General features: G+C 37.6%; 2 protein-coding genes across 8 annotated transcripts; one reads left to right on the forward strand and one right to left on the reverse strand.

Annotated features, from left to right (window-relative positions):
• Positions 1-3981: 3981 nt before the first annotated feature.
• Positions 3982-12989, forward strand: LOC130409723 (uncharacterized). Of its 3 annotated transcripts, XM_056733882.1 has the most exons (10): positions 3986-4557; positions 5058-5191; positions 7519-7677; positions 7870-7932; positions 8485-8544; positions 8628-8672; positions 9091-9577; positions 10065-10268; positions 12471-12603; positions 12714-12989. In XM_056733882.1, the coding sequence occupies exons 1-9, from the start codon at positions 4308-4310 to the stop codon at positions 12581-12583; spliced, it is 1515 nt and encodes a 504-aa protein (XP_056589860.1). In that variant the 5' UTR covers positions 3986-4307; the 3' UTR covers positions 12584-12603; positions 12714-12989. The 3 variants fall into 3 exon arrangements, with proteins under 3 accessions (XP_056589861.1, XP_056589862.1, XP_056589860.1); XM_056733883.1 differs by lacking the exon at positions 12714-12989 and having other exon boundaries at positions 3982-4557; positions 10186-10268; XM_056733884.1 differs by lacking the exon at positions 12714-12989 and having other exon boundaries at positions 3982-4557; positions 10201-10268.
• A 64-nt stretch (positions 12990-13053) lies between these two features.
• Positions 13054-19902, reverse strand: zgc:113423 (uncharacterized protein LOC569178 homolog). 5 transcript variants are annotated; one of them, XM_056733886.1, is made up of 10 exons: positions 19738-19902; positions 18467-18579; positions 17921-17998; positions 17192-17299; positions 16476-16773; positions 15812-16015; positions 15611-15732; positions 15213-15408; positions 13512-13712; positions 13054-13195 (listed from the first exon to the last, which is right to left on the reverse strand). In XM_056733886.1, the coding sequence occupies exons 1-10, from the start codon at positions 19748-19750 to the stop codon at positions 13059-13061; spliced, it is 1470 nt and encodes a 489-aa protein (XP_056589864.1). In that variant the 5' UTR covers positions 19751-19902; the 3' UTR covers positions 13054-13058. The 5 variants fall into 5 exon arrangements, with proteins under 5 accessions (XP_056589864.1, XP_056589863.1, XP_056589865.1 ...); XM_056733885.1 differs by having other exon boundaries at positions 16476-16776; positions 19738-19901; XM_056733887.1 differs by lacking the exon at positions 17921-17998 and having other exon boundaries at positions 16476-16776; positions 19738-19901.
• Positions 19903-27071: the final 7169 nt, after the last annotated feature.

The raw sequence follows: 27071 nt of genomic DNA on the forward strand, positions 1-27071 counted from the left end.
CCATGGCTAAACAGATGTTTGTTGTTAAATGTCACAATTGTGAGTGTTGTAAGAATGTGAGTGCAGGAAGAATCTCACAGACAAAGGTTCCAGGTGTCAAAAGGTCAAACTTTATTAGCTCGAGCCAACAAAGTGAGATCAAAGATCACCTGACAAATCCACATCTGACTCCAACATCTGTACAGAATTTACAAGATGTTAACCACATTGTCACCTTTTATTAGCCACACTCTCTGCCAGCAGTGATCTCTTTCTCCCTTTCGCTTGATTCTAACTATAGCATGGGCTTCAGGGATTATGGAAAAAATATGGTTATTGTTGGCATCCATGAGTCATCGTAATATTTACACAAACTTTGAAAGAGAGCTAAATATAACGCTTAAAAAGTCCCTAAAACTACTTGCATATTGTCAAGTCAATAAACAACTCCTTGAAAGTCAGTGAATGTGCTTGTGGAAAGAATAGATCACATATATAAATTATTAGAAATTCGCCCATATGAGGCCCCATATACAGAATATTTACCAAATACTGATCTTTGTCTCTGTCATTGAACAAAATTCTTTCCTGCAGTCTTGAAGCTGCAGAGTTCCTAGCGAACACATGTAACAAGTTTCTTTCTTGTTACCTTTAAACACACGTACGGCTCTTATTTCATCCTTGCTATATGTTCAGTCCTTGACCTTTTAACAAGTATACATCGTGAAACACTAGTGATTCTGAAAGCGGGGGAGCCGCCTGGGCCGGGGATACTTTTTATTTACAGTAATCATCTTTTCATCAATACAGTGTTAAGCCTTATTCGGATGGGATAGATAGGGGTAGAGTAATGCAATTTTACATTGCCTAGGACACAATGCTTCTTCAGGTGACTCCATAAAAACACAGAAAACGGGAAATGCCAGACTATTCCCATGAGATTATTATTACTTGAGGTCATTTTTCCGGACCTTGTTACAAGGTAAAAGATGCTGTAAAAAATGGAACTACAAACGTTACATTTATGCTCATGCAATATGGTATTATTCAGAGCCAAATAGCAAAATAATTGCTTTAATGTTGAATCAATGTTCATTTTCAATATTTAATGTAATAGTCTTTGTTATTTTAATGTGTTTTTTGTTATTATAGTAAATCTAGTATGATAACTTGTATGTATGTATAGGGGTGTAACTGTACATTACTTGTTCGGTTTGTGCTGCGGTTTTAGGGCCACGGTTTCGGTTCGGTTTGTGCTATGTTCAGGGAAAAGGGACTACTGACAAATAACAAATAAGAAAAAAATAATCAAGCTACAAGTAACAGCACCAATAAAACAACAGAGCAACGCAGAAAATAAAATAAGATACTGTATATTTTAAGGTATAAATGGATTAAAGTAATCAAATAAAACATAACATTGTATATGTACAAATTAAATAAGATGAATCATTATTTAATGTACAGAAGCTAATAAATCACAAGAAGTGAGTGATTTCCTTGACTTTTAACAGACCGTATGAATATACTGATGTCGCTTCAAAAGGAATGAAACCGATCCAGTGCATTAATATTGTGCACATGCGTTGTTTTTCGTCTGTTTCACCCGTTTACTTAAGACATAACCTACTATGTTTGTTAATATACTCGACAAGAGGGGTATGCTGACCTACTTCGTGTGTGAATATATCCGTTTAAGCGCTTCAAAGACAACTCAATATTTGTCAATATGTCTATATGACATTCCTTTTGCGCATTTCGGATCTTCTCATAGCGCGCAAGCGCGTTTTGTTGTGCATCATCTTGCACTTAAATATTTAAATCGGCAAGGCTTGAATAATTTAAGTTTAAACAGCAACATGTGCTTGTTCAGGTCTCACCTAAACCGGCGCGCTCACAACATTCGTGTAATGAAAGCAAAAAATGACAGGTTATATTACAACATACGTCAATCCTATTGAAATTTGTCTACTTTATTTGATTTGTTGTAGGTATTAAATGTGTATCCATCGACAAACATACATCAGCTGAACTTTGTCAGTCTGTTTTACGTATTATAATTTCTAACGAACGATATATAAATGCGTCTTCAGATTTAAGATGAGCCTTGCCGCGTGCCGAACCGTTGGTGGAGAACCGTGAGGTTCCATTTTTTACCGGGAACGTTACACCACTAGTAAGTTACTGTTTTAGGTCTACTGTAATGGCATAAAACTGTCTTGTTGGTCTTGTTTTGCAGATTTAAAATAGCATTTAAAGTTTAAATGAAATAAATTCGATTATGTAAAAGGCAACATTATTTATTCTTTTCTTTCTTTCTAGTCCATCTGTGCTGGCAGTATACTTTCAAACCTGCAAACAGGTTTATTAAAGGTGAAGGCATTCTGCCATTAACTGCTTTGTTGTGTCTTTTTTCAATGTGGTTCCCTAACCAGTTTTGGTTGTATGTAGTTTATTGCAGCATACAGTATTCGTGTGAAGAAATAAAGAAATAAAGCTTCTTAAACTTTTTTAAACAAAAACATATTTAAATTAGCATTCTATTAGTTTAATGCAATAATAGCCCAATAATAATGTGAACTATTAAGGGATACTTTAAAAAGCAGTAAGCTATAACCTATATGTGTAACACAACATATAAACTAAACAGGGCAAATGTATTGTTAGATCTTCATTTTTGATCTTTAAACCCCAGTGCTCTGATATTCAGCCAACACTATTATAATCCAGCTATATATTGATAAAAACAATAGGTGGGACACTAAGAGCTGACACAATAAAATTAACAAAAGTTTATACCATACATTTTAATTGTATCTGTCACCATGCACAAATACAATTATTATGCAAGCAAAGAATGGAAATGTTACTGCTTTTCAATACAGAAACTGTAACATGTGAATGTATGATAGTATATGCACAATTTATACTTGAACAAGTAAAATGTTGCTACTGTCAGGGAAAACAGGGAAACAGGGAAAATTGCAACATTTAATTTTATACAAAATATTTTCTATGGCATCATTTTGCAATTTCTTTATTTTATTTGTTAACAGAGAGGGTCTTTAAAAGTTAAACTGGCAAAATATTTTTTTAATATTTTTATGAAAATCAAGATACATTTCCTGAAATACGTTACGCACTTCTCTCATCTGAACTGTGTGTTTGTGTGTGTGTCTAAAAAGTTAAATTGACTGTTTAAGTACTAAATTGGAAACAAATATTTCCAAGTAACAAGTAACAAGCTATGTTTTGATTATTCTTTACAACAAATTTCTACTACAAATAAAAAAATCAATTGTTTCAACTGTCCCTACACTGGCAGTGGCAGTCATAAAATGTTCTTTGTTATCTCGACACAATAACTTTGACACATGCTATAATTTAAGAGGCTAAGAAAACACTGATTTAAAGTATATGAATGATACTCCAAATCTGTATAAATTTCTTTCAGATGAACACAGAGAAACATATTTGGACGAATGCTTATAACCAGACAGATTTCGCCCCCATTGACTCCCATAGTAAGAAAAAGTACAATTGAATTCAGCAGTGCCCTGAACTGTTTGCAAAGAAATGCCTTCTTTTGTGTTCGACAGAATGATAAAGTCATTTTTCCTAGTATGGGAGTCAATGTGGGGGCAAGATCTGTTTGGTTATAAAAATTCTTCCAAAAATATTTCTCTGTGTACATCAGAACAGATTTGGAACAACATAATGGTGAGTAAATGATGACAGAATTTTTATTTTTGGGTAAAGTAACCCTTTAAAGCAGTGAAATGACCATGCTGTCAGTAATGACGTCAATTGTAAAAAATAAAATTGGTCTTTTAAAATATTATTATTGACAACACAACAAATGTATAAAATACAATTTAAATAACAGTCATTTATAATAATTAACATAACACGTGACTCTGTAGTTGTCTTTAAGGAACTCAGATGCTGCAGCGTTCTGACTAAAGTAACGTTATATGAATGCGGCCCGTAAGAGAACCGCGGAGGAAGAAATAGTTCCTTTCCAACGCAGCTATTTGCTAACAAAATGCGTCTTCTCCACGAAAGCTTCTGACAGGTATTATTTGTCATGCTAAATAGCGGGAAAAAAACTCATTATATTATATATTAAAAACATAATCACGGTGTGTTAACATTTTTATCAGATCAAATGTAAGTATCCGGAAGATCACTATTTCGAGATTGATCCGCCCACTCCTACTAGACAAGCAAGCAAACATTGCGACGCAAGCACACTCCACTTCCATGAATGCACGTGTGTTTTGTAGTTAATTCGGCGAGGATCAAACCGATTTCGCCCGTTTTCACTCATGCTGAAGGATATGCATGATTCCGGTGCCGTTTCACGTCCACAAACTTTGTTCAATGGCGACGAGAACGATGAAGCTAACAGCCACTACATAGTTGTCGAGCTTAAAGATGAAGATCTTAAAGCGCCTACCGAAGCAGATCTGAGTATATTTGCTCCTGTCGAGTCCTCTGAATGTGAGGGAGATGAAGATGAACTCTCAGACTCATCCGGCGTTTCTACCTGGAGAAGAACAAACACGAGAGAGCGAGGTTTGACTTGTGCTTCCAATACAATCGTTGTCTGTAACGTTAGATGCGCAACATAAGGCGAGCAAAAGCAAAACGGCATGTAACTACATAATATAGCTCACTTGATTTGGCACTTATCATTTAAGTTTCCCTGGCCTTGAGTCGGCAAATAAATTATGCTAAAATAATTCACAGATCTGACTTGCCTTTTATCAGTCTGTCAGGTATTTCTAACCTGGTAACGTTAGTCCGGAGGTGTAACGTAAGTCCATAACGAATATCAATGACTTCAGATTAATTTGTATTACTAGAGTAACCATGGTTGATTTTTGCTTTAAAACTGAGGTTTAAGGTAATCAACCTGTCTGGCAACCAAGTGTCCTGACCAAATGTCCTAATTTAGTAACTATGTTATTTAAGATAATATTTTTTCTATTTATTATTTAATTTCTATTTATTTAACACTTGGTTTGATATCTTGTTATCTAAGCAATTACGATCTTGCCCCGTTTCTGTCACAGATAACTGGGAGAATGTTGCACACCCTGAGGGGCAAATGTCCAGTGGGAGTTTTAAAGGACACAGTAAGCCGAGACAGAACTTTCTGGATGGAAAGAGACCAAAGAGGAATCCTGAGTGCAGTGCAGCAGACAGGGTATGTATGTGTTTGTGTATTGGGTCAATGACTCCAATTGTTTGTGTCCTTATGGTTTAATTAAATAGAATAGGTTAACATTTTTCAATACTTTTTCAAATTGCTGGCATGAATTCTCTTTTCGGAGGTCCAAGTCGGCAATTTCTTGTTTTAACTTATTTTGAAACATGCTTTGCAATAATGTCAATGTTGTGTAACCGTACAAACGTGATACCAAATAATTTATCTTGTTTATAAAAACTGAAACTCTCAATACAACAACCTAAGATTGGGTGCAATCTGAGATTAAAGTCCCAGTGCAATTTTTCATGAAATATTGCAGTAAATAGATTATCAATTTGGGTCGTTTTCTTTTTAAAATTCATGTGCCATCATAATCTTCAATTAAAATCCAAAAATGCACTTCCGCCCTGAAATTACTATTCATCTCAAATTATGAAAATTTGACATGAACTGGCCTTCAGTCTGCTCCCAATTTCATTTCAAAATCAATGCAACAGCTGTTTTAACACATCCAATCAATTCGCAGTGAAAAGCCACACCCACTAATTGTCTCCTTTGAAATTCAAAAGATTAGTAACTCTTTTTAAATCAGTGCAGGTATTCTTACGTCTACAATGCTTGTAAAGTGGTTTGACCCCAGGAATACACTTATAATTGATCATTATTATAGAAATGAGTATTAACTTTAAATATTACATTTGTAATATTTCCATCAAGGCCATATGTGCTTACATAGACTGCTATGACTGTCAAATTTGATTTTAAATGGAAATGTCAAATGGTGTAACCGATTTGACTCTAATTTAGTCTAATATCATTAGTTTAGGATGCTTATTAAATGTGTTATATGCACTATTATATGAAATATAAACAATTGTGTGCAAACACAATTTATTGATTTATAGATATTTTCTAATTAATATCTGATCATCAAGAGCCCATGCATACGTTTTTTACATTTAGCAGACGCTTTTATCCAAAGCGACTTACAGAGAGTTCAGGGAGCAGTAAGCGATAGATCATACAGGAGCAATAATACAATAGGTGCTAATACAAAGTTACAAGTTTTAACAAAAGCCAAACCACTACATGTTGAGAGAAAGAGAGCGGGCTAGTGTTTTTAGTTTGTTACTCATTTGTCTGTCAAGTACTCACAGAAGAGATGGGTTTTAAGTAGTTGTTTTTGGGTAGTAATATTTCTTAATCTTTGGCAGTTATACCCTTTGACATTTTTCAGGTACTTTCAGTCTTAACTAACTTGAAAAATGGTGTAAATGTTGTTTTACATAAAATCAACATAAATACACTAGGTATATTTCAAAATATCTGATGCATTGTTTTAAAACAAGTTTTAAAAGATTGTTGAATTTCTCATCATGCTTTACCTTTTTTAGTCGCTAACTCTTATGTGTGTCTGCTTTTTAGCTAACGTCGGTAATATGGTCTTACAGGAGAAAATCAAAGATTGGAAATTTCCTGCTTTTGTTGACTTGGAATATATTATGTATACCAGATGCATAGTTTTATTTTTGCTACATAAATATTCTTTTAGTATTTAATGGAATAACAGCAACTTGGTCAGAATATTTTCTCCTGTGAATTGTGTAAGAATGAGAACTGTACAGATTTGGAGTGCCATTGTTTTGTCTCAAGAGGCACATAAGTAATGTTTTTTTTTTAAGGCATTTTTATGAAAGCAATGTAATTACCCTAGTTTAACTAAGCCATAGTCCTTGCTCAGGCTAAGCCTTGTCAGTGAAACCGGGCCTTTAAAGGCACGGTGGGTGATCTTGTCCAGAAATGTTTACTGTCATGTTGGTTGGAAATCTCTTTACTTTTTAAAGTAAAGTAAAGTAAAGTAAGGTAAAGTGGTCAAATAATCTTTTTATAATTATATTTCTTCTGTGAAAGGAGCAGAATCAAAAAAACATTAGCCCAATCAAAACGTTCTGGCTGAACGCTGTGACTGGTCATGTGTACATTTTCAGCCAACGCATTTTGCATACCACTGCGCACCCTTCACGCAAAAATTATACGTCATCAGCGCCGCAGGGCGCTCACGTCTGCTGTGTCAATGTAGGGAGAATGGCGGACAATCTCTTTAACATTCAAACTTTCCTGCAGAAATTTAGGAGATTTAGTTTGCAATTCGTTACGTGGGTTGCCAAAATACATTCATGTGTATCAAATAAACAATGTTGAGTTCAACAAACAGAGTGCTGTGTTCTCATGGTAGTATTTCTCTCTGTCTCTCTATCTCTATCTATCTCTCTCTCTCTCTCTCTCTCTCTCTCTCTCTCTCTCTCTCTCTCTATCTCTCTCAGGGGATGAATGAAGCACTTCCTTCTAAGGAGCATCCTTGTTACCAGCCTCCACAACTGTCTGATTCAGCCACAGCGCCTGTAGAGATGTTAGGGCCGCATACTTCAATCAGTCCTATAGCTGCCATGGAGCCTCCTGTATTCCCAAATACACCTGTCCAGGTTTGTTGGGTCTTATTTTTAATGATTGTTTAATGTTGGCATTACTCAGACATAAAAGATTAATGGTGAATTATTTGGTAAATTAAAAGGGATTCATGTCATTCAATGAAAAAGTAATGAATTAAAAGCACCAGTTAAGAATAATTTAAATGATATAGATCAAAAGTATCTCATCCCAGTTTTCTTCTTCAGAGCAAATCTGTTGTTGGGGAGAATCAGCACAATATATTACTTGAAGTCCTGAACTATTGTAAGGTAAGAAATTCTGATCTAGTTAAAACCGAGTGGCTGTTTATATGAGACTGTTTTCAACTAAAAACTCCAAACTTTTAATCCGTTTTGGCGGTTCATTTACAGAATCATATTTCAGTGTGTAGGCATGCCCGAGTATTTCTCAAACAATAATGGCGGCCTACATGTAGCTTGGGTGTGCTGCGTTACTTACCTATTATCATTTCTCCTGCAAAATCTATACTTACTGCACCACTACCACCAGCGGAGAAGTAGTATTTATATACACAAACTATAAAGCACATAAACTTTGACAAATTGTATTTAAAGTGCTTATAGCTTTCAATATGGGTATGCATATGTGGGCAGGCATGTAGGGTTTCTTTATAGTGCAACAGTGCCATCCACTGGCCTGCCATGCATAGTTTTCCCAGATCCATGTAAATGCAAATCGTTTTGATTATGCTGTTGTGTGCATGTGAAACTTTTCAAAGAGGCAAAGGAACAACTTTTTTAAATTTTCATCTTGTAAACTTACTCTTGAGTAGCTGATTTTTGTTTGTTGTGGACATGTAGTTCCTGCATGCAGCGGTGGAGAGGCTTGAACAGAAGATTGACAGACAAATGTCATACGAGGTATTGTAAAGATGAACTGTTTATACCTGACAAAGTGATGGTGCATTTACTGATGTTACTCATTTCTGTTGAATAACTTAAAGCAAAGGTGTCAAAGGAGTTCCGCAAGGTTCAACAGTGGTCCAAAGGTTTGTCAACTTAATTTATTTTACCACATGTTTTTTTATCTTTTCGTTTTGACTATTAATATTGGCATGTTTTCCACAATGTAACATTTTCTACTGTATTTATTTGCATTTATTGCGGTAACATTTTACACATCTGTTGAATAGCATGAGGGTGTTTTCTCCATGGGGACACAAATTTTGGAAGCTCTTGTTCATGATGTTTGGGCCGAAATCAACGATTACATTTGATTTGACAATTAATTACTTATTTTGGTCATTTTATTATTCAAAGTGATCATATCAGTCCCAGAGACTTGGAAGGAGTTCAGCAATCTGCCCAAAAGGAAATGTTATTTTTAACCACTTACCGGGATATGTATAATTTCTGGCACGTTTATAAAGTACAAACATTTTGACTAGGTGAAAATGTCTTTCTCAGAGACAGTCAAAGGTACCCACTGAAGGAGAGCAATTTTCCTGTGCTTTGGCCCAACGTCTCGGTCCACCCATACAGAGAAACCCACAGTGGATTCCTCCCTGGAAACGAAGCACTGTTCAGCAAGGGCCGAGCAGGGCAGATCTTCAGGTGAACAACAGTAATCTTCAGTCAGCCAGACCATCTGGTGGTGGTAGAGGGAAAGGCCGGGGGAAAGGACGCGGTCGCCGGGGTCGTAGTAATGGATCCAAGCGCCAGTCTCAGACTCCCGATCCTGCTGAGCAAACATCTGAGCTCTTGAGAGGTGGGATGTTTACAGCAGAAGCAGACGATCCGCAGCCATCTAAGGTGATGAAGAAAACCTCTCAGCTGTTCAAGGACTCAGAGCGTAAGCAGAAGAGGAGAAAAGGCTTGGAGGGAGACGGAGATCACAGTGAATCAGAGATTTTCAGAAAGGTGGTCACGCTTGAGACTGATGTGGATAAGAAAGGTAGGATATTGTTTTAAAGGTATTGTCAAAGTTGTGTGATGTGTTTGGTGAATAATGAGTGTCCCTACTGGGAACTCAGTGCTCGATATGGCCTTGACGTTGGAGCTACCCGCATAAACAATGATTTTCTTCTGCAAAGCACAAATTAAGGTATTTTGTAGAACTTTGGTAACCAAACCATGGTGGTACCCGTTTAGCTCTATTGTGCAGACAGAAAACGAATGCAAGTCAATGGTGACCGCCATTTTTCGGATACCAGCATTCTTTAACATATCATCTTTGTGTTCTTCTGAAGAAAGTCCTACAGGTTTGTAATGACAAGAAGATGAGTAAATGTTGACTGAATTTGCAATTTTGGATGGAATAGTTCTTTAAGTATAACATGGGCTCTGAAATATGATACACTCAAAATCTTCCTCACGTCATTGTCCCTGGAGTTCAATTATAATTTCCGTTCAGGAGTGTGATTGGCTCTTTTGTTCTTCAGTGATGATCGGGAGCTCCATGCGGAAAGTGTGGATCCCATTGTCTGTGTATAAGGAAGCGTTTAAAGAGTCAGAGCCACAGAGAGCCCTGGTGCCAGTTCTCCATTCTCTCTTCTCTAACAGCACTCTGTCCTGCAGTGCCGTCACAGGCAATCCAGACAAAGGCATCAAGCAGCTTGACCCCAACAAAATAGAAGCACTTCGAGGTAAACATGATTTTCACAGGTTCAGTTGAAATTTAAATGAAGTAGATCTCTGGAATCCAAAAGCATTTAGAAAAGCACATGAACATAAAATTGCACATGGTATAATGGAACATCTTCGATATGGATTAGGGATGCTCTGCTCTGATCTGATATTTGATATGTCGATATTGAATAAAATTCTATTCTCGGGTATCGGTGAGAATTGGCCCGATCTGGTATCAAATTTTTGCTAGGTGAAACGTTTATGGAGATGCTTGCTCTTAACCGGTTTCGCGCCGCAGCTGTGCTGTGCGCAGTTTGTGACATTGTATGCTAGCAAAGTGCTCTGTAGGAAGGTGAACAAGCCAACATATCATGCAGGGAAAAAACATGGAGCGAGCAACAGCGTCCGCGATTTAGAGGTATTTTACAAGTTATGCCAACAAGTTTCATCTCTGTTTGTAATATATGCAGAGTAAATGTTCCGAGGTCGTATAGTTTAAACAGTAAAGCTCCTGCTAGTCGACAATGAAAACATTTGAAATAACATACGAAAACAAGACGTTTGAAAAAAAGGATTGTGAACAGTTTATAAAAGTGTATGAGCAGCGAAATGTTTTAATTTAGGTCAGATCTAGCAACGATGATTTTATCCTCCATTGTTGTTTCGGATTTCTGCCACCGCTCGCTGAGTCATAATCATGTTACTACTAAAGCAAGCTCCTTGATTGGTTAACGCAGCGCAATTTTTTTTAACTCATGTGAATCAAGCGTTACACGCCTCTATCGCGTCGACTCATTTGCGCGAATCGTGCCGAAGGATGTCCTATCATGTCTTTTCATTGACTTAACATGTAAATCACTCCCGCTTAAAGGGGTCATTTGACTCGGCTAAAACGAATATTATTGTTTGCTTTAATTGTAATACAATGTGTATACATGATTTAAGGTTAAATAACGCTGTATTTTCCACATACCATGGATGTTTGTATCTCCTCTTTGCCCTGCCTCTCTGAAACACGCTGAAATTTTACAAAGCTCATCGCTCTGTAAAGCGAGGTGTGCTATGATTGGCTAGGTCACTAGTGCGTAGTGATTGGTCGAATACTGCACGGAAATGTAACGCCTCTTACCATATTCAGAACATCAGGCTGCTCCAGCGATGGTACAATGAGATTGACAAGACCGCCCACATGCATGGGCAACTTATAACACACCAAAGACGAAGAAAAATATGACCCCTTTAATGCTTCATTCACGTTTGATGGGAACACAGAGTCAGGGTTGGCGCATCAGCAAATGCTGAAATATTACTGATCATAACTTAAGGAAAGCGGAACACAAATACCCTTTTTTAGCGACATTAAATATTAGATTTGACAGTTGGATTAAAAACTTTCTTTAGTCTTTAAAATTTTGCCTATTTCATATGCACTGTACAAAGTTTTTAGACCGCCTTCTGGGCCATTCTTAGTTTTAGACTACAGTGGACTACAAGGTTACAAAACTTTTGTTTAAATGACTGTCAAATTAATCGGTCATCACTATTTTATTTGGACACGTTTACCAAGCAAGTGGAGCGGTTTTTAATTTAGCTACATTTGTTTTGGATGTTTAATAACTGTTTGCAGTTTAATTTTGAATGTCAAGTTTAAGATAATGAACTTTTAGAGTTTTTTTAAATTGTTGCACTGATGCTGGTATAATAAATATTTCACTAAACTTATTAATAATTTGTTTGTTATTTTGTTTTACAGTGTTAGGAAATAATTGTATAAGTTGAGCCTGATGCCTTGCACAGTTGCATACCGTTTATCTAGTAAATCAGCAATTTTACCTTAGTACATGGCATCGGCCGATACTGAATCTCAGGAACCAGAATCGGAATAAAAAATGTTGGATTGGACCATCCCTAATATGGATTCTGTCATAACAGATCATATAAAAGCCATTTGACGTTCATTAAACACAGATACCTGAATAAGATTACATTAAGCATCACGCAAAAAAATTCAAGTGTATCTGGGAGCAATAGTCTGTAACCTTTTTGCGCTTTATCAGTGTTGTTCAGGATTAAAGCTAAGCCCGATATAACATTTCAAAAATGTTTTGAATAAAATTATGTATATCGGTTTCTGGGAATTTATTTCATGACCTATAGCTTGCATCAGTCAAGCTCCCAAACTGAATAGTGTTACATTTTATTCTCGTGTTTCTGTTCAGAGTTTCTTGCTGAGATGTACCCACAGTACGATGTCAGCCTGAGAGGTGTGACATGGGCAATGTGTGTTGGAGTGATCAACAACGTTACCAAAGACCTCAGGAAAAAAAGATGAAATCACATCTGCCCGAAAAGGTGATTTTGTTTTTTTTAATCTAATTCTTGGCACTGCTTCAATCTTTGATCGATTAAGATGATTGTCAAAAATCAATTAGATAAACCTCCGCATTTGTGATTTATTTCAGGTTGGTGACGGTGGGATTGAAGCTGCGTTCGTTCACACCTCTACGAATTTGTGTTATTAAATCCACAATGTGACAAATACACACTTCATGCGCAACACTACTGGCTGTCAAAAGCTTATATCTGTTTAATTCAGTTTGATTATCTCCAATACAGATGACATGTTCAGATCATTTTCTGTGGCTGTTATACAGAATTTATCTAAGATATATACAGATTTTTTTTCAGCTATAAAGTTTTAATATTTGTGTTACAAAATAAAAGTGATTTTTTTTCAAGTATGAATCACAAATCTGTAACTGATCGTGCTGGAGTAATAGCCTCTCAACATTAGCATTTTCCTATTTTTAGTGCCCATCTTTAGTGCCCATCTTCCGTTCCAATCGACACTTGCGGATGGTGCTGTTCATAGCACCAACGCAAACCTTCCAGTCACATCCATCCTCTTCCAGCTTCATCCAGGGAAAATGCTCTAACAGGTGTTCTGAAGAACAGACAGACACTCAATGACCAGGCAAAGCAATCTGATTCCTAATGAAAACGACCCATTTCTGAACCTTATGATGTTTGATTCCATCTGCAGTCACATAACCCAATTACATTCAATAATGGCTTTATTGAAATAAAAATGTTTGTGACTGAACGTTCTAAATGCAATGTTAGGAAACTGAAAAGAAAATAATGAACTTTTAACATTTTTTGAAATTTGCAATTGCTATTTGAAGACAAAATGTGTATTGAATTTATTATGCATTAGGGGAAAAAACTTTGTAATGCAAACTATTGTTAGTTACACTGACCCCGGAGTGCAGATATCTTGTTATGGTCAAGGGGATCCATGCCAGTTCGAGCCCCGTAGACGTTACTGTGTACCAGTACATCCTCTGGGAAGATGAATTTGATGAGATATCGTGCTATGTGCTCGGGACGCTTGCGCATATGTGCTGCAGTCAAGGCAGATTCGGGAACCTTCACTTCTCGATGACTGGACCCGATATATACTATTTAAAACGGAGGAAAATACATGAATGTTGCACATTTCAGCATCAGCATAGTTTTGTCACACCATAGGAAATAATGGACTCCCTTAGATTACAAAAACAGGAACATACAGTGCATCCGGAAAATATTCACAACGCTTCACTATGTTACAGCCTTATTCCAAAATTCATTATTTTCCTCAAAATTCTATAAACAATACCCCATAATGTCAACGTTAAAGAAGTTTGTTTGAAATATTTGCAATAATATTAAAAAATAAAAAAGCACATGTACTGAAGTATTCACAGCCTTTGACATGACACTCAAAGGAGGATAGAGGAGAACCTTCCAGAAGAACAACCATCTCTGCAGCACTCCACCAATCAGGCCTGTATGGCAGAGGGGCCAGACGGACGCCACTCCTCAGTAAAGGCACATGACAGCCAGCCTGGAGTTTGCCAAAAGGCACCTGAAGGACCATGTGAAATAAAATTCTCTGGTCTGATGAAACAAAGATTGAACTCTAGAGGAAACCAGGCACCATTCATCACCTGGCCAATACCATCCCTACAGTGAAGCATGGTGGTGGCAGCATTATGCTGTGGGGATGTTTTTCAGCGGCAGGAACTGGGAGACTAGTCAGGATCAAGGGAAAGATGAATCCAGCAATGTACAGAGACATCCTCGATGAAAACTTGCTCCAGAGCACTCTGGACCTCAGTCTGGGGCGAAGGTTCATCTTCCAAAGGGACATAACCCTAAGCACACAGCCAAGATAAAAAAGTGGCTACAGGACAACCCTGTTAACGTCCTTGAGTAGCCCAGCCAGAGCCCAGACATAAACCTGATTGAATATCTCTGGAAAGATCTGAAAATGGCTGTGCACCGACGCTCCCCATCTGACTTGATGGAGCTTGAGAGGTCCTGCAAAGAAGAATGTGAGAAACTGCCCAAAAATAGGTTTAACCAGCTTGCAGCATCATACTCAAAAAGATTTTAAGCTAAAATTGGTGCCAAAGGTGCTTCAACAAAGTATTGAGTAAAGGCTGTGAATACTTGCGCTCTTTTCATTTTTTTTTTTTTTATATATTTGCAAAGATTTCAAACAAACTTCTTTTAACGTTGTCATTACGGGGTATTGTTTGTAGAATTGAGGATGAATTTAATCCATTTTGGAAAAAAGCTGTAACAACAAAATGTGGAAAAAGTGACGGACAGTGAATACTTTCTGGATGTACTGTATTGACAATGGAAGAACACAGGGGTGTGATGTAACATTAAAATACAAATGTGAGACTAGTCGCTGGAATGTCATGACAAGATTACTTATAATCAGGTGAATCCTGCAATTTTTACGAAAGATTTTAAAAAGGAATAGGATAAAAAGCATCTGCCAGATGGCACAAACCTACAGGCCTCGTTTAATTCTTAAAGATTATTCACCAAAATTCTAAAATCTGTGCAGTGAATGTTTGTAAATACAATTAGTAAAAGAAAAATCAACAGATGTGAACGCCTACCTAGGTCGTATTCAGCTCTGTTATAGTTCATATCAGCGGGCCTGTCACAGTGAGACATTGAGTTTATTTTTCTCCTCTGCATCTCTTGCGGTTTCTGCTCGGTGTCACTGTCAGACAGCTCAACATCAATCTCAGCAGTACCTGCAGGTGTAACGTCTTCTTTTGATGGAACCATTTTAGTTGCATTCAACTTTTGCTGTGAAGTAAAAAAAAACATTTATAAGGTAATAACAAAACAAGGTTCACATCAAAAAGATTATATAATTGACAAATAATGTGCATTAGCCTTTCAAAAACATCTCAAGCTAAAAAATACCAAGTGTAGCGTTAATTTGAGGTGATAAACTCATAAAATTGAACAGGAATTAAAACATTTGCTTAAATGATTCCCGTCTCACCTTCTGTGTCTTACCCACAAAGCGAAAGTATCGTGCCATTGAGTTTATTACAGACAAACAAATTTTCCATTCTTTGCCTTTCTCACGGAAATCAAATTTCGGATACCTCTTGCCAGCCCATTCTGTGAAAATCAGCACGGTTACATCTGCTGGATTTACACAATGCATATCTCCTTAAATTAGATGAGAACTCCGGCTCACCTCTGATGGCACTGATCTTGTTCGGGTCGAGTCTCTTCAGATGTCGGGTTGGATTTCTGCTTGTGCTGCTTTGAGAAAGTTCCTCAGTTGTGAACATGTTTCGTAAGAGGTACCGCACCGCTGCGCTGGGTCGAGCCATTTTACCTGCCTTATGCAAGACACTGTATGGAAGGAAAACTTTCCTCTCGGATTTACCCACACAACCTATAGATGACACAAACAGCAACATTCATGTCAAATATTGTTGCCATTGTCCCGACATGAAATTTATTTTTCTCCTATAGGATTTGATCAGGATTAATATAGTTAACTAAAACTAAGATTACTTAAACATTTCTAATAATTGTAATCAATTAAAATGTCAGACAAAATATTACATGAAAAACTAAACTAAAATGAGAAATATTACTTAAGTAATAAACTGAAATAAATTTGAGGCAGAAAAATTTACAGAAAATATCTATGTCTCACATATACTCCAATGTATGTTATTCTAAAGTATTAATAAATCTAACCCCATCTAAAGTAACCTGCAATTTTTTTTTCAAACAGAGATGGCGATAGAGAGGCACAGTTACAAATTGCCGCTTTAAATATATATACAATAACGCAAAAATATTCAGCAAACCTTCTTGTGCCAGTCGAACATCAGAAAAAATCTTACCTGAGTTTGCAGGAGTGGTTCTTTCGGCCGGGTCAGTGCTATCGGTGTTGATTCGAGTTGGACTGTTCACTCGCCCCTTCTGTTGTTCTGTGAGATTCATCTCGAGCAATGCTTTTTGTTCAGAGTTATGGGATTGATTCTGGACAACCTCTGGACCGGGAGACGGTGTGGGAAGTTTCCTGCTCTCCACAGAAAGTGATGTAGAACTGTGAGGCAGATGTGGCATAGAGAGCCTAGAAGTTGGCAAGCTTTCACTCCTGCTCTGGAAGCTGTCTGGTTTACCAGATGACACACACGTCTTCTAATACATAAGAGAAAGACAAATAAAACGAATGGACGTAAAAAGAATGGTAGAAAAGTGTTACTTGGCAGATTAAACTCAAGTCAATGCACACCAAGAATAGCATCCACAGCAACGGACAATTTATTTTTTAGCTTGCACAATGCAATTTTACTTTTAAAAGTGTAGGGCCTTCAAATATATATGGATTTTGATTTTGGACTAAGATCTTGAATTTAGAATGAAACCTCACTTCAGCATTCAAGGTTATTTATGAAATTAGGATCAAACTTATTTATTTTTACGATTATTTGAAGAACTTTTCAGCAAACAGCCTAACCAAATAGAATGTTATAGCTGTTACTATCATATAAAGTATTAGTGATACATTAATGCCACCCACATTAGTTTGTATGTGTTAAGTGTGTCATTTCACCTGAGAGAGCAGAGCCGATGGATTCTCATGAAGGGTCTGTATGTTTGCTACTTTAGCCTGAAGCATGTCAAACTTTTCCTCAAGTTTCAGAATGGCTCCATATGTAACCTGCACACAGGAGGATTCATTTTTGTTCAGAACTAGATGTAGCTTGGTCTAAATGACTGAATGACTGTCGGTTTATAGTGCTTCTATATAAATAACCCCATAGTTGGGATCGATTGCATGGTATCTTGATGCAAAACAAGAATTTGAATTGAAACTTGAATTGATACAGAAAATAACAGAATGAATTTCTGTCATCATTCACTAACACTTGTCCTATATTATCGGTCTGTATAAAGCAGAAGAATACAATAAAGTTGAATGGTGATTTGGCTCCCAAATAATACAATAACAGTTCGTGCAGATGGTTTGCAGTACAACATGTGTAGCTTTTGTTTTGTTTAGCTTTCTATACCTTGTATGCTGTATGTTATGTTGTCACTATGTTTTCTTGCAGATAGTTTTTGAGGAGGATCAAATAAGAAACTCATGATACTGGCTTATAAACTGCAGAGTTAGTTACACATGTAAAACAGATATTCAGAACTACTGCCTATATAAAAATGTGAGTTTAAACGGTATAAAGTACATAATAGGAGAAGTTAGAAGTTGTTAGGTGTACTTTAAAAACAGCAATACTTGCAGCATCTGTGGTAAAACACGGCAGACATGCAGAATTAGTACCTGACAGTAGGCAAGAATCTCCCCCAGAGTCCTCTTTTGTTCTGCTCCATTTATTTCAATAGAAGTGCCATTCATCCCCTTCAGACAAACAACCAAAAACATAAGGTATGCAACTCTGTGTAATGTTTGTTTTCGTCACCTGTGAATTATGTAGCAATTTATGTGTGATGATATCATTACTTAAACCGCCATTTCCTTCCTCGGACATCTAGCAGAAAAAAGAAAGCATCCAATACCATATTCCATGTCAGCACAAACCAGTACGGCTGAACCCCGTGTATTTCTGCACATACTCATGTCTCTTATTATTTCTTGTGACGTTGGTCAAATGAATTAAAATGAAGAGTTCAAAAATCAATATTAAGAAATCTTTTTTTTTCTCAGATATTCTGTGAAGTATTTCTCTTTGTTACCTCACACAGCACTGTTTTCCAGTTAAATACATGTTTGCTGTGATTGCCACTTTGTTCAACAAATCAAATGAGTTAATCCTTCTAGTGTTTACAGTAAATGTCACAATATTAATATGAAAATGTGTAACGCTACCATACTGTCACTGGCAGGACTGACGCCTCTGCATCTCACAGTAGGTGTGCCGTCATTGCTCAGTGAACAGCCATCAACTTCACCAGTCTTCATACTCCACAATCCACCGCTTACTGCAGACAGAAATACAGCTAATTAGATATTTGAGAAAAATCGTATAACCAAACAGTGAGAAAAAATACTTTATCATTTTGTTGAACACAAAAGAAGACATTTTGAAGAATGTAAGACAGCAAATAGTTCTGGGACACTTTTGACTACCTATGTCATTTTTCCAACTATGGGAGTCAATGGGGGGCAAAATCTGTCTGGTTATAAGCATTCTTCCAAATATCTTTCTCTGTGTTCATCAGAACAAATACTTTCATACAGATTTGGAACATCTTGAAGGTGATCTAGATGATGACAGAATTTTCATTTTTGGATGAAGTGTCCCTTAAATAGAGTCCGCTGATCTTTAACTTAACTTAAAATAGTTGCCATTAACTCACAATGTCTGACAGGATTTGCAACACTAACTATTCACCTGGTATTATATACACAGTTTATATTTCAAAAGGGTTAACGTTAAGTATTATCGTTATACGATACGATACTTTTCACCAAAGCTTGGTCAAGAGATTAACCCTATTAAAATATTAACCATGTTTTATTATAGTAAGGTTAACTATGGTATTTGTGGTAAAACAAAAAAGTAACAACAAATGTACTATTGTTTTAATAATGACAAATAATTTGTATTGTATTGTCTGCGTTTCAGTAAAATAAAATGCGTCGGCACTTTCGTTAATAACACTTTCTTTTGGATACGCACCATAGTATTACATGAACACGAATGACAATTCATTCAATGTTATGGTATTATAACTTTCTTTAACATAGTCAATGGATTTGAATCGAGTAAATTAAAACTTTGTTAGTAAGTTCTCAGACCATTTAACTGTAAACGGTTTTACATGCATTAAAAAAAGAACGCGACCCCCTACAGTGCGTTCCAAACATCTTATATTTATTCTGTCCTTACGATCACGCGTTATTGCGTTCATGAACGTTCATTCGCAGTAAAGTTGGAACTGGGTAATCATCATCCACGTACAGTACTACGAAAAACACTTTCACTAATGTATTTTAGAGCCAGAGAAACATAGGAGTTCATCAAACATTAAAGTAACTAATAAACAGATCATCAAACCACGCACGCCATTAAATGTCCCGTTCAATCGTTCAAACGCGTTTTGTTGTCATGTTATCATAAAAAGAGTCACGTGTACCGTGTCGAGACATGCTTGATCCGCTGCTGTCACTCTTGTAGGGTTCTCGTTTATTGGAAATAATCTAGTATTATGTTTAAAGTACTATTGCGTGGATTTAAGATAAAGCTGTTGTTATTTTAGGGTTCCGACTCAAGCCACGCCCGTTCTTCTGTCATCTCTCTTTGCGCATGTCTGAACGCACACAAAGCGTTCCCGACCTATATGGGGAGTCTGCAGACCTGGAGCATGCAGTTTTGCGCCCCCCGGGCAGTTTTACGCCCGGCAGTTTTACGCCCCTGCTGTTCCTTATTTCTTCAGTAGGGGCAGTATGCAGTATTACGCCCCTGCTGTATAATTAATACAAGTTCAGTGAGATTTATTTTTCTAAAACTTTTTGAAATAACAAGACAGTACAACTGGATGATCATTTAATGTTTTTTTAATTATTTCCAAGTATTATTACAAACGAGATCAATGATATCACAACATAAGCCTAATTAGCCAGCCAACAACTAAGAAAACAAGATACACGAGTATTAATTGTATTGTCTTTAAGTTTAAATAACACCTACCAATATCTATATTATATATATACAGTTGAAAGAAAAAGTATGTGAAACTTTGGGTTAAATAACTGGTTGACCCTCCTTTGGCAGCAATAACCTCAACCAAACGTTTCCTATAGTTGCAGATCAGACCTGCACAACAGTCAGGAGAAATTTTGGACCATTCCTATTAACAAAAGTGTTTCAGTTCAGCAATATTCTTGGGATGTCTGGTGTGAATCGCTCTCTTGAGGTCATGCCACAGCATCTCAATCGGGTTGAGGTCAGGACTCTGACTGGGCCACTCCAGAAGGCGTATTTTCTTCTGTTGAAGCCATTCTGTTGTTGATTTACTTCTATGCTTTGGGTCGTTGTCCTGTTGCATCGTCCATCCTCTGTTAAGCTTCAGTTGGCGGACAGATGGTCTTAATTTTTCCTGCAAAATGTCTTGATAAATTTTGGAATTCATTTTGCCATCGATGACAGTAATCCGTCCAGGGCCTGAGGCAGCAAAGCAGCCCCAAACCATGATGCCCCCTCCAATATATTTTACAGTTGGGATGAGGTTTTGATGTTGGTGTGCTGTGCCTTTTGTTCTCCACACATAGCGTTGTGTGTTCTTTCCAAACAACTCAATTTTGGTTTCATCTGTCCACAGAATGTTTTGCCAGTAGTGCTGTGGAACATCCAGGTGCTCTTTTGCAAACTTCAAACGTGCTGCAATGTTTTTTTTGGACAGTAGTGGCTTCCTCCGTGGTGTCCTCCCATGAAGTCCATTCTTGTTTAATGTTTTCCTTATTGTAGATTTGTCAACAAAAATGTTAGCATGTGCCAGAGATTTCTGTAAGTGTTTAGCTGACACTCTAGGATTCTTCTTCACCTCATTGAGTATTCTGCGCTCTGCTCTTGCAGTCATCTTTACAGGACGACCACGCCTAGGGAGTGTAGCAACAGTGCTGAACTTTCTCCATTTGTAGACAATCTATTTTTACCGTGGACACATGGACATCAAGGCTTTTAGATGTACTTTTGTAGCCCTTTCCAGCTTTATGTAAGTCAACAATTCTTGATCGTAGGTCTTCTGAGAGTTCTTTTGTGCGAGGCATGGTTCACATCAGACAACGCTTCTTCAGAACGGCAAACTCAAAACTGGTGTGTGTTGTAAAATTGGACAGGCCAGCTTTAATCAACACATCCAATCTCATCATATTGATTTGACCCCAGGTTGGCTGACTCCTGGCTCCAAATAGCTCTTGGAGAAGTCATTAGCCTAGGGTTTCACATACTTTTTCCACCCTCCACTATGAATGTTTACATGTTGTGTTCAATAAAAACATGAAAACGTAAAATGTATTAGTTTAAGCAGACTGTGTTTCTCTATTGTTGTGACTTAGATGAAGAGAACACATTTTATGACCAATTTATTAAGAAATCCAAGTAAGCCCAAAGGGTTCACATACTTTTTCTTTCAACTGTATATATGTTCCATTCCATTTTCTACCGCTTATCCGAACTACCTCGGGTCACGGGGAGCCTGCGCCTATCTCAGGAGTCATCGGGCATCAAGGCAGGATGCACCCTGGATGGAGTGCCAACCCATCGCAGGGCACACACACTCACTCATTCACTCACGCACTCACGCACTCACGCACTCACACCCTCCAGACAATTTTTCCAGAGATGCCAATCAACCTACCATGCATGTCTTTAGACCAGGGGAGGAAACCGGAGTACCCGGAGGAAACCCCCGAGGCACGGGGAGAATATGCAAACTCCACACACACAAGTCGGAAGTGGGAATCAAACCCCCAACTCTGGAGGTGTGAGGCGAACGTGCTAACCACTAAGCCACCGTGCCCCCCCTGTATATATATGTTAAGATGTTTAAATTAATTCATAACAATATCAATTAATCGTCAAAAAACGATGCATGTTGTTTTTCTTAGTAAGAAAAACGATTATTTACCATACCTCTACCTCGCGATTGACGACGAAGTTATATGTTAGGTCTGTTCTGGTGGTCCATGAACAGCGAACCCCTAGTGGAGAAATAAGGAACCACAGGGTCCTAAAACTGCATGGGGCATGAAACTGCCTGGGGCGCAAAACTGCATGCTCCAGGTGTGCAGACTCCCCCTTCTCTTCCCGACGCGTCTGTGTGGAGCAAAGTGCGATTTGAATGACAGTGGGCGGCGCTTAGCGTTACACACCATTGGTCTTTAAATCCCGAGTGTGTTTTCCACTAATACCCATTAAACGTTTTCGGTGTCAATAACGTTTTCGGGTGTAAAATATAATTGTTCAATATCTTGAAGCATCCATAAAACCTCTCAGCAGTTATTATCAAGTGAAAAATGTTACTTTTCTCATCGTCGAGCAGGATAGACCAACTACATTCGTTTTTGATTAATGATCAAAGATATGTTTTATAGCGTTTTTAAATGTATCAATTATCTACAAATTAGTAGATGGATTATAAATATATTATATTTTGTAGATTATCCACATGTTTCCGGAGGATGCTACCGTAAAAGGGAACCTGTACCTTGAATAACTTATTCTGATGACAGAAAATTAGACTGGTGTGTTTCATATTTTTAATTGTAAACTGTTGGTTTCATGTGGTAATCTGTAAAAAAAAGAAACTGATGAGCAAAACCTGCTGTTCGTGGCTGCACTTACAACCAGGCGAAGCTTCTTTCACGTCGTAAAAAAGAGATTTACACTTACAGATTTAAAGTTAAGATGGACTGCTTGATGGACTCTACAGTTTTTAATATGGACCGCTTATCTCAAGCAGATGACAAACATTAAACATTACTAACACTGAATGTGCTCATAGTTTAAAAAGAGTTCGCTATTCTAATATAATAATCAGAACAATATGTTCTTCAATAAAAACGCGAGACTGTAAACTGGATTTACAAGGATTCTTATGTATATTAAAGATTTTTTGTAAAATAATATTTTGGAATGTACAGTAGTAACCTACACAAAATTTACTTGAAAATAGCTAGTAAAAGCTGAAAATGTTTAACTTAAAAAATCTGAAAATTTTAAAGGAGCATTTGTGTAAAAGCTTAAAAAAAATATCTGTAGCTTTTATAAGAAATTCTCACGTAAAGTTGACATTGAAATTTTAATACCCGCTACTCATTTGTAACCTATATTGTAAAAAACCACCATCAAAAACACCCTCAGTTTTTCATTTCAGTGTTTCATTTAGTTTGGCTCTTGTTTTAACTTCACGTTTTCTTTGAAGTTTTTAACTGCAGAACAATTGCATATCTTACTCTTGTCCACTAGGCAACATTTGATGCAATGGGTCAAGGATAGTTGAGACCTAATGGTTAGAGCTCATACTTAAAACTCAAAGGTTGCAAATTCGATTCCCAGGTTGGCAGATTTCCAAGTCTTTATTAAGTGGTCCCTATGGCATACTGTTTACATATTTAAATTCCTATTATAACTTTAAATTTACATAAAAATACATAAAGACTTAGACTTTTTCATAATGACTGTATTCCTCAAAAATCAGTCTCCTCTTACAGTTTAGTATTGAAAGGCCTTTCTTCAAATTCATTCTTTACCTCTGTCACAGCAGACCTTCAACACAATTAATGATCATGGTAAGTGTGTACTGAAGCGTTAAACGTGTATTTTTCAAGATTATGTCTTCAATAATAAGCCCAGCAAACACAGAACGTTCCCCTAATGTTACCCTATGGTTCCCATTTGTTTTTTTGTTGGGAACCATAGGGGAACGTTACAAGAACGTTCCCTGTAGGTTATATTTTTCTAACCAACAGCTAACGTTTCCGGAACGTTCCCTGCAGGTTAGTTTTTTCGAACCAACAGCTAACGTTCCCGGAACCTTCCCTGCACGTTAGTTTTTTTTCTAACCAACAGCTAACGTTCCCGGAACGTTCCCCGCACGTTAGTTTTTTCTAACCAACAGCTAACGTTCCCGGAACATTCCCTGCACGTTAGTTTTTTTTCTAACCAACAGCAAACGTTCCCAGAACGTTCTGGGAACCAAAAATTGTTTGCTGGGAGACTACATCAGCAACTGTTCAAAAAAATGCTGACACATTGCAAAGTCAGTTTTCACAAAACCAAATAAAAAGAGTTTTTTAAAGGAACAATTTAGAGGTTCAATATACAGCCTACACAATTAACAGTGTTAAATACATGTAAAATATACAGGTAGAAAACCATGCACATATAAATTATGGTTACGAACATCTCAACAAATAGAACTGAGATAGCCATCTAGAATAGGCTATATATAATACAAATCTTAGTATACAAATACTTGTATAGTAGCCTATATACAGTATATCCTCACTATCTATATATTTAATAGCGTTTATAGTTTTAGAAACTTATAAATTCAACTACACAATATTTGTGTTTCTTATCTCAGCAATTTATACAAAGACACAGATTTAAATCTTTTGAGCAAAAAACCCTGATTTATAACATTGTTTCGCGGTCAAAACCTTTAAGATTCTTAGCTGTTTCCATGGTGCCATGTGAAATCTGTGATCCATTGGCAATGTCTTCATGTTGCTCCTGTGAGCGAGCGTTAACTCTTGGTAACTGGAGGGAGGTTGATTAAACTGAGCTTTCAAACATGCTCTAGAACGGACATACCCAGAACATGCTTTCTGAAATAGCCCCTTGGTCAATACGCTGCCTCCAGGAGTCACGGAGGCTTCTTTCCTGGGTTCATCCAAGATTCGCTTCAATCAGGGCAATCTGGAGTAATGAACCAGGCAACCGACTGTCTCTCTTGAGCGAGGCCTCAACCTAGAGGATGGCACTTGCATCCAGAAGTGGTGCGTCTTATATCGGACAGGTTTGGAACAGCTCGCACCAACCTGTTTGCATCACCAGAGACAACCCATTGCAGGGTGTGGTTTTCGATGCACATCCAAGGTGGCCCTTTGGGAGTAGGTCTCACGACTGGCAGGGAGGATTGTTATACACTTTTCTTCCCCTACCATTGATTCCTCATGTGCTCAAGCATGTAGAACTGGGGCATTACAAGATTCTATTGGTTGCCTTAAACGACCAAAGGGGCATTGGTTCCCTCTTTTCTTATGTCTAGTAAGAGTCTGTCCTTGGCCATTACCAATCAGAGCAGACCTTCTCTCTCCGGTAGAGCGTCAGATTTGGCAAACCAGCCCCGCCACGCTGCAACTTTGGGTTTGGCCTCTTCTCAGTCCATTTCTTATGAGTAGGGAAGAAGTAGTGAAAACTATTAACAAGGCTAAAACACCTTCCACACGGGAGAACTATTCAAGCCGGTGGCTTGTGCTCTCCAAATGGTGTCAAATTAGAAGTCTGGAACCTACAAGTCTTGAGTCTGCTCTATGTTTTCTTAAATCGCTTTTAGAGCATGAAAGAAAATTAAACACGGTGAAAGTCTATGCTGCAGCCATTTCGCATTTCCACAATATTGTGGAAGGCTTGTCAATTAGTAAACACACATTGGTGTCCCAATAACTTAAAGGTCCACAAAGTCTCCACCCAGAGGAGAGTTAAGATCGCCATCCTTGGACCTCCCTTTGGTTCTACAATCATTACCTAAAGCCCTGTTTGAACCAGTAGCCCAGGCAGACCTTAGATCAATGTCAAAGAAAACAGTTTTTCTTCTGGCTATAAGCTCAGTGAAAAGAGTGGGTGAGCTACATGCTTTGTCTGTAAGCAATGGTTGATGAGATGGAAAACAATTTACTCAGGGATCTCTCTTTTCTTCCCAAAGATCTCAATCCCAGCAAAATCAATCAGACGATTGAACTTTCAGCGTTCCAACATGACTTTGATGCCTTACCTACTGGACTTCTCACATACATTGAACGCACACAGGAATCACAATCTCAGTTGTTTGTGTGTTTTGATACGTAGAGCATTGGGCACTCAAATCAGCCTCTCTCCCATTGTAGAGTGGACACTATAGCACAACCATATTCCACTCAGTGTTTACCAGTCCCTGGGAACTTGGTCATTCTACCAGGAGTCTGGCCACATCATGGGCAGCACTGAAAGGGGTGGCACTTGCAGACATAGCCTATGTGCGGCAGCTTTTTGGAATTCATCTTGTACCATTGCCAGGTATTACAGGGTCAATATTGCAGATCCAGATTCTTTTGGTTCTGCAGTTTTGCTTTCAGCGTCTAACCAGAAATGTAGATATGTAGGGACATCTGACCTCTCGTGACCCTGATAATATTAGTCATCCAAGGTAAGACTGTTGTTATGATCTAAGTGAGGTTGAAATGGATTGTAAGTTATGACTTTAACTATGGATCTATGCAACCGAATGATGACCGTCACCATCTCTTGTCAGTCGGGTTGGATTGAGCCGCACCATGCAAAGAGGAAGTGCTTGGTTCACCACGATGTGTCAATAGCGAACCAACCACTCAGGATTAATCACCTGACTTTGTTTACATTAGGTCTCGGAAAGGCAGCATAATGGCGTCATTCAAGGTAAGACCGTTGTGACGGTCATCATTCGGTCTCAAAGATCCACAGTTATAGTCAATTTACGATATATTTAGTAAATAAAGCATAAATAAATATTTTTAATTTCTCTCAAAGTTTTACTTGCAAAATTGTGGTTTGTTCCAATCTTACCAAAGCATACCTTAAACAGTCATTCATTAAGAATAATCACATGTGAGTAAAGTGGCAACAGGTTTTTGTGTTTTTGGAAAAGCTTATCGTAGAAATGTGTACTGCCTTGAAGCACCACTAGGTGTCACTCATAGACTGCCTGGAGGATTCTGCCACTACAGT

Source organism: Triplophysa dalaica, chromosome 20, assembly GCF_015846415.1.
Source record: "Triplophysa dalaica isolate WHDGS20190420 chromosome 20, ASM1584641v1, whole genome shotgun sequence".
Lineage (NCBI taxonomy): Eukaryota > Metazoa > Chordata > Actinopteri > Cypriniformes > Nemacheilidae > Triplophysa > Triplophysa dalaica.

What these genes read in the sequence shown, in the direction of transcription:
- LOC130409723 (XM_056733882.1), top strand. Translation starts at nt 4,308, where the DNA reads ATGCTGAAGGATATGCATGATTCCGGTGCCGTTTCACGTCCACAAACT. An exon ending in AACAAACACGAGAGAGCGAG is followed by an intron (nt 4,558 to 5,057) that starts GTTTGACTTGTG and finishes TTTCTGTCACAG; the next exon opens with ATAACTGGGAGAATGTTGCA. An exon ending in GGTTCAACAGTGGTCCAAAG is followed by an intron (nt 8,673 to 9,090) that starts GTTTGTCAACTT and finishes TGTCTTTCTCAG; the next exon opens with AGACAGTCAAAGGTACCCAC.
- zgc:113423 (XM_056733885.1), bottom strand. An exon ending in AGATTCTTGCCTACTGTCAG is followed by an intron (nt 17,300 to 17,920) that starts GTACTAATTCTG and finishes TCCTGTGTGCAG; the next exon opens with GTTACATATGGAGCCATTCT. An exon ending in CATCGGCTCTGCTCTCTCAG is followed by an intron (nt 16,777 to 17,191) that starts GTGAAATGACAC and finishes CTTATGTATTAG; the next exon opens with AAGACGTGTGTGTCATCTGG.